Below are 7,230 nucleotides of genomic sequence, written 5' to 3'. Positions count from 1 at the left end.
ATTTTTATTTTCTATTTCGCTTTTAAGTTTATCTTCATACAATTTAAATTTTTTAACATCATCAGTATTTTTATAAGATTCAATATCGTCTTTAATTATTTTAAGTTTATCTTCATACAATTTAAATTTTTTAACATCATCAGTATTTTTATAATAATCAATAGTGTCTTTAATTATTTTAAGTTTATCTTCATACAATTTAACCGTTTGAGGACAAAGAACTTGTTTTATAAGATTTTTTATTTTACTTTTTTGTTTCAAAATAAATTTGTTAAATTTACAATATTTTATAATATTTAATAATTTATAATATTCAATAGCGTCTTTAATTATTTTAAGTTTATCTTCATACAATTTAAATTTTTTAACATCATCAGTATTTTTATAAGATTCAATATCGTCTTTAATTATTTTAAGTTTATCTTCATACAATTTAAATTTTTTAACATCATCAGTATTTTTATAATAATCAATAGTGTCTTTAATTATTTTAAGTTTATCTTCATACAATTTAACCGTTTGAGGACAAAGAACTTGTTTTATAAGATTTTTTATTTTACTTTTTTGTTTCAAAATAAATTTGTTAAATTTACAATATTTTATAATATTTAATAATTTATAATATTCAATAGCGTCTTTAATTATTTTAAGTTTATCTTCATACAATTTAAATTTTTTAACATCATCAGTATTTTTATAATATTCAATAGTGTCTTTAATTATTTTAAGTTTATCTTCATACAATTTAAAATTTTTAACATCATCAGTATTTTTATAATATTCAATAGTGTCTTTAATTATTTTAAATTTTTTCTCTAACATTGGAGGTAAATCTGATAAATATCTTTCACAAATATGACATTTATTAGATTTATTATAATTATTTAATTGTTCTACATTCAATGATTTCATAGGAACTATTTTATCATATATTTCAGAAATAAGTATTTCTTCATTTTTCAAACATTCATAAAATTCTTTAGCTACGTTTGGACCAGAATATTTTACAGGTGGTTTATAATCACCATTACTATATTTAATATAATAACAAAAATTATTAGGTATATGTTTCTGATAACATTTTGTAAAAGACTCTGTATCATTTGGTTGACAAGTATATATTGGTTGAAGTGTACATTCAAAGTCAGCATAAATCACAAAAGGGACTCTTAATGAATGATTATAATTTTCAAATTCTAAAGTTTTATTATAGGGTTCTGGTAGAATTATTTTAGCTGCTTTATTATTAGTACAATAATGTTTATGTTCATTTAACATATTTTCTGTACCAAAACTATTCAAACACATTTTACAGTAAAATCTTTTTTTAGTATTTTTAGTGTTTTGTCTTCCTACTAGTTTCCCTAAATCTTTAATCCAACAATAATGTCCTTTATTATCCTTATCATCCACTGTCAAATATAATAAATCTATATGATTAGTTTTTTCGATTTCATTCGTTTCTAAAGGTACAATTACTTTGTTATCTAAACAAAACATATTAATAGAAATATCTTTTGTTCTTTTAACAAATTTCGGAACGTCTGTGATTTTTACTGGAAAATCAATATCTTTAAATTCTTTATCAAATTCATGTTCCCATTTTTTATATTTAGTTACTCTTTCTCCATGTTCTTCAACAGGATGTAAGGCAGAGAGTATTGCCCAAAGAAAACATTTATCATCTTTATTTTTAACATTTATAATAGCTTTTTTATTTCCAATGTTTTTAGGTAATGGAATATATGAAGAACCTTTAAAAGGAACATATTTATTTATATTTATTCCCAAACTTAAAATTTCATGAAGTCTCCATTGAGAATCTTTCATTACAAAATCTTCTATTTCGTTTACAATTTTAATTTTTGCATTTGTATAAAAATCATTTAAGTTAGAATTTTTTGTTAAAATTTTATTTGGTGTTTTAAAATTACATTCTTTATATTCCATGTTTTCTTCATTAGTACCTCTCTTATATATAGCATTCAACCAAATATTTACTTTTAAATTTGTTTTTTTTAATGATTGATTAAGTCTTTCTATTACTGGATTATTTAAACGATTTAAAAACACTTGTACATCATTAATACCCATATTTTTATTTGTAACAGTATAAGTTCTTAATCTACTTTTAAATGCTGTTTCTTCATTTTTAAAAATAGGTATTCTTATAACATTGTTTTTATGACGAATAGACTGCAAATGTTTAGACCATCTGTTGTATTTAACTGTTAAATTACAAATACTACAAGTTTTATCTGTTTTTGGTTCAAACATTTCTGCATTAAAATTAAAACCATTAATACTATTAATGTGATGATGACGAATAGACTGTAAATGTTTAGACCAACTGTTGTATTTAACTGTTAGCTTACAAATATCACAAGTTTTATCTGTTTTTGGTATTCTCTCTTGTTTTGTTCTTACATTTTTTGTTGTTGTACCTCTGTATGTTCCTCTAAATCGAGGTATAATTGTTTGATCTGGATCATTGTTTTGATGACGAATAGATTTCAAATGTCTAGACCAATTTTTGTAACTAACTGTTAAGTTACATTTTTCACAAGTTTTGTTATCCATTTTATTATTGTTAACATTTCCTTTAACACTTGTTTCAATTTTTTTATTATCCATTATTTATTATAGATAATATTATTATTTTTTTACATTCAATATCGTCGTCGTCATGCAAAAACTGACCAAGTGTATTTTTATAGTTTTAGGTTATATCAATTTTACTTTTAGATATGCTATGAAAAATTCAATTTTTATCCATTTTTTTCAAAATTGATATCATATAAACTGTAATAATGTGTATAATTAATATGTTCAATAATTTTTTTTCAATTTCTTTTGTTTTAAGCTTAAATTGAAAAAATTTGAAATTTAATATGGGTAAAAAATGACTAAGTGGCATTTTAAGCACTTGGTCATTTTTTCCATTTATATTTTAATTTAAATTATAATGTAATATAAAATGCACAATGTACATCAGCATGTTATTATTATTAACAATGGTATAAACATACAGTATTGGAACTTGGAAGGTAACATGTGTTATTACCTAATACTGTTTTTAGGTATTATTATTTAAATAACATTAATAACTATTTTAATCCTATTGAAACTGTATATTACTAAAACCAAATCTTAGTTTTAACAGTAAATATTATTCATTATAAATATAACAAAAAATAAAAATAAAAAGATAACTTTGTTTTACAATAAAATAACAAAAAAATAAAAAATAACTTTCGACCTTGTTTACAAATAAAAAAAAAATAGTTAATTCATAATAACTAAAATATGGTATGCTATTCAGAATTTGATTCAGAATCTGAAATTTGTATTGTATCTTTCTTCTTTGAGCTGAATGGAATATTTTGATACCAATTATGGAAGTCTTTTGGTATTGCTTCAGACTTACACAACTTCATGAGATCTTTTTTTTTGTTTTCTGATATTTTTAATTGTTTGTCGTACAACATTTTTAAATTTTCAGGAAGTTTAGAAGGCCTACCTTTTCCACCCACGTGTATACTTCTATATTCATTGTCTGAGTAATTGTATTTGAACTGTATTATCCCTTTTTTATTTTTTTCATAACTTTAATTTTTAACCAAGAAACTTGATCACCATAGTTATCAATAGTTCTATTTTTTATTAAAATACTTGCTAGACTTTTTAGATCATAAATATCTGTATATAATAATTCATGAACAGAGTACCCAGAACATTTTTTATTGTTTCTTTGAGAACGAGCTAGGCGACAGATATTCAACCAATCGTGCATGGTATAGACTGGTACGTTTTTTTTAGCTGACTCAATAGCACTGTGCATGCTATCTACCTCCATATATGAGTGACCACTCTCCATAAAATTGTGATGGAGTACTTCAATGTTTGTATGAATTACAACAAATAAAAATAATGCAGCAACATATTGATTTCTGTTTTGCCCACTACATGTATCAGAATACAGGGAAATCTCTTTAATACGTTCAGGGAGTTGATATATCCACTTTAATAATGCTGATCCAATCTCAGAGCTTCCTTTTTGACCATTAACTTCGGTCCATAAAAAGCAAAATGCATTATTTGGTGCAGCAGCCTCGTATAATGTTAAATTATATACACAAAGTTTCCTACTGTAGTACATGGCTGATACTTCAGAACTTGGAATTTGGAGGACACTTTGAAGGTCGAATGTAGCACTACAAAAAGATTGGTCACTTGTAGCTCGTTCTTTATCTAATTTTTTTGCAGCAAAAGATTCATCACGTCTCCGGATGTGATTTTCATAATTTATAACCATGTCTTTGGATTGAGGTTTTGCAGATTTGTTATACTTTTCACAAGTTAAACATTGATCTTTCTTTGGTTTGAAGAATGATAAATTATGATTTTCACAAAATATTTTTTTATACAATGATAAACTTACTTGTTTTTGACCTGTTTCATTACATTCTTTCACATACAGCTCATACATCTTTGATATAGATAAATTTGGATCTAAATATTGACGTTTAGATGTAGATCTACAGTAGTGGGATTCAACTGTAGGAAATTTTTCTATGTGTGAATTAATATTAGCTATAATTTCATCAGAAGATTTATTCACCGATGGTGCTTTGCCTCTTTTATCATGGTCCATGAATAATCCAGTGTCTGTGCCTAATCCTTCAAATGCTTTATCTACAGGCCCATGGCTAATACATAATGTTTTCAAGAAAAATTGTTTACAAACTTGAATATTATGTTCTGTATTATTATTAAAACTATATACTTTTGAGTTTTCCTTAGCTTTTCTAATATTTGTTATTGGGACATGGCGTTTGACAGATTTTATATTTACATTGGCTAAAATAAAATCTTTTTGGCGGTTATAATCTAAAGCCCAAAATTTATTACAAACTTCATTTCTATAACTTTCATCAAAATTAATAGAGCATTTAAATTTACAGTGGGAACAATCAATAGCCTTAGGTTTTTTAAGTTTTTTTTTTTCTTTAGAAATAACATTTTTTTTCCATTTACTTGCATCACCCCTTACTCTTCTAACCAATTTTTTACTTTGACTATTCACGGTTTCATCTAATGCTTCAAGTAATGTGTCTTTACTTTGATTGCAAATTTCATCAATAATATAATTTATCACTGATTTAATTATATTCTGTTCTCCTGTTTTCTTATTTTCTGTATTTTCTGTAACGTTTATCACACCAAAAATATTTTCATCATTGCAGGTCCCTATCACACCATCACTATCAGAGTCAATTGCATTATTTTTATTATTATAGGGTTGCCATTCATCACCACTATCATCACATTCATCACTACTATCTATAAAATGAATAATATTAATTATTTGAAAATAGTTTAACAAATATTATTAAAAATTACATACCTAATAATATCTTATTATTATGTACATTTTGATCAGTAGAATATTGTTTATTTAATTGAAATCTAGTATTATAATTTGAACCTGCTAACATGATAGTATAAAAACAAAAACAAATATTATTTAGCTGAAAATAAATTAATAAATAATGTTATAAAACATTTTCAACATTTTATATTTAAATATAAATAATATAATAGGTAGTTAGTATTTTTATCTTACGTGTATTACTGTTAATTAATGTATCAGTTTCTTTATTATTGTTTTCTGTGAGATTATTATTAGGTAGATCTATCTGAGATGGTCCAGTTACTGATTGTGTATTAATATCAGTTGATTCTAGTATGTTCAGGTCTTGATCATTGTATGAGGTAATATTGTTACTATAGTTTTGATAATCAATGTCAATTGATTTTGGTACTGTAATTACATCATTCAGAACTATAAAAGTGTAAAAAAGTTATAATATTATAAGTACAAAAATAGTGATTATATTAAAGCTTAATTAATTATAAAGTTATGAGTTTGTTACCTGCTTATTTTAACAACATATTACTTACATTTTTTCATAATAAAGTTCTGTGAACTTGAGACTTGGATATTATTTTCTAAATGCACTATCTTTGATTCATTGATTACATTCAGAGATTGAATTGTTTGAGGATTAGCATTATTTGATTCTATATTTTATTTAAAAGGACAATTAATTATAACATTATGATTTTATTATAATATTAATGCTATGAAAAAATGGCAATACTTCATAGGTAGCAGGAAATTAAAATATTACTTACTGTTATTACTTTTGCACAATGCAACAAGCTTTTTACTTCGATTATTCATTTTAAATAGCTGTACTTCAGTGAACTAAATTTTTATTTTGATGAATAAAATATAAAAACAACTAACAACTATGACAAGTAAATAATTAAATAAGTTTATAATATTATCAATAATATTTTGGGTGATAATAATATCCATGTCACGTGAATTATTACCATAGATTTGTTATTTATAAAATATAGATATTTATAATTTCCTATTTTTATACGTCAATCATTATCAATATTTTTTACTTTTATGATTATTATTTATTAATAATTTAATGACCAAGTACCAACTGTACAAATCAAACGTTTTTGGTACACATGTAATAAATGACTAAATAGCTTGGTCACTTTTTGCTTAAACAATATTTTTATATATATTTAATATTGACATGCGAAAAGTGACTAAATAACTTGATCACTTTTTGCTAGAAAAATACTTACGAAATCTGCAGTTAGTCAAAACTGCTTTTTTATATCTCGTAAAATATTAATCATATCACTTGGTCAATTTTTCCATACAATAATATGGTTGAAATAACCCATTTTATAATGTTATTTCACTTGGTCACTTTATGCATGTAGTCAGTTTTTGCATGACGACGACGATATTTTAATAAAAATAATTTTTATTAAAAATAATATTTAAATAATATTAAGATCCCATACTAAATTCACACATTTTAATATTTCCTAAATCTTGAATAAACTTAATATCATCTAGAAAATGGTGAGTATAATCACCTGTTGTAATAATTTGCTCATTAGCTATTTTACAAAGTTCTAACCAAGTTGGTGAATGTAATAGTTTAGAAACATAAGGCTTTCCATTTCCAAAACCATCATCTCCTTGACTAATAATGAAAATATTTCCATCAATTGGAATTTTATTTAGATTATATTTAATACTCTCAGAATATTCATAGTATTCAAAAGCACAAAATTTCACATAACATTTATTATTTTTTTTTTGTATACTTTTTTTTATTTCATTTTGCA

General features: G+C 23.8%; 1 protein-coding gene across 1 annotated transcript; it reads right to left on the bottom strand.

Annotated features, from left to right (window-relative positions):
- Positions 1 to 3,580: 3,580 nt before the first annotated feature.
- Positions 3,581 to 6,733, bottom strand: LOC132945077 (uncharacterized). Its single transcript, XM_061014700.1, has 5 exons — positions 6,199 to 6,733; positions 5,965 to 6,084; positions 5,627 to 5,845; positions 5,408 to 5,491; positions 3,581 to 5,343 (listed from the first exon to the last, which is right to left on the bottom strand). Exons 1-5 carry the CDS (start codon positions 6,245 to 6,247, stop codon positions 3,581 to 3,583), a joined length of 2,235 nt encoding a protein of 744 aa, XP_060870683.1. The 5' UTR covers positions 6,248 to 6,733.
- Between the last annotated feature and the right edge of the window lie 497 nt (positions 6,734 to 7,230).

The sequence above is a fragment of the Metopolophium dirhodum genome, chromosome 1 (genome assembly GCF_019925205.1).
Source record: "Metopolophium dirhodum isolate CAU chromosome 1, ASM1992520v1, whole genome shotgun sequence".
Classification (NCBI taxonomy): Eukaryota; Metazoa; Arthropoda; class Insecta; order Hemiptera; family Aphididae; genus Metopolophium; species Metopolophium dirhodum.
The sequence above is the reverse complement of the archived record's forward strand: the minus strand, read 5'-3'. Positions and strand labels throughout refer to the sequence as shown.

Bases quoted from the DNA above. Each gene is read 5' to 3' on its own strand.
- LOC132945077 (XM_061014700.1), bottom strand. From the start codon at position 6,247: ATGAATAATCGAAGTAAAAAGCTTGTTGCATTGTGCAAAAGTAATAAC. The intron at 6,085-6,198 runs GTAAGTAATATT...AATAAAATATAG, and splicing joins ATTGTGCAAAAGTAATAACA to AATCAAATAATGCTAATCCT. The intron at 5,492-5,626 runs GTAAGATAAAAA...CTATCATGTTAG, and splicing joins ATTAATTAACAGTAATACAC to CAGGTTCAAATTATAATACT.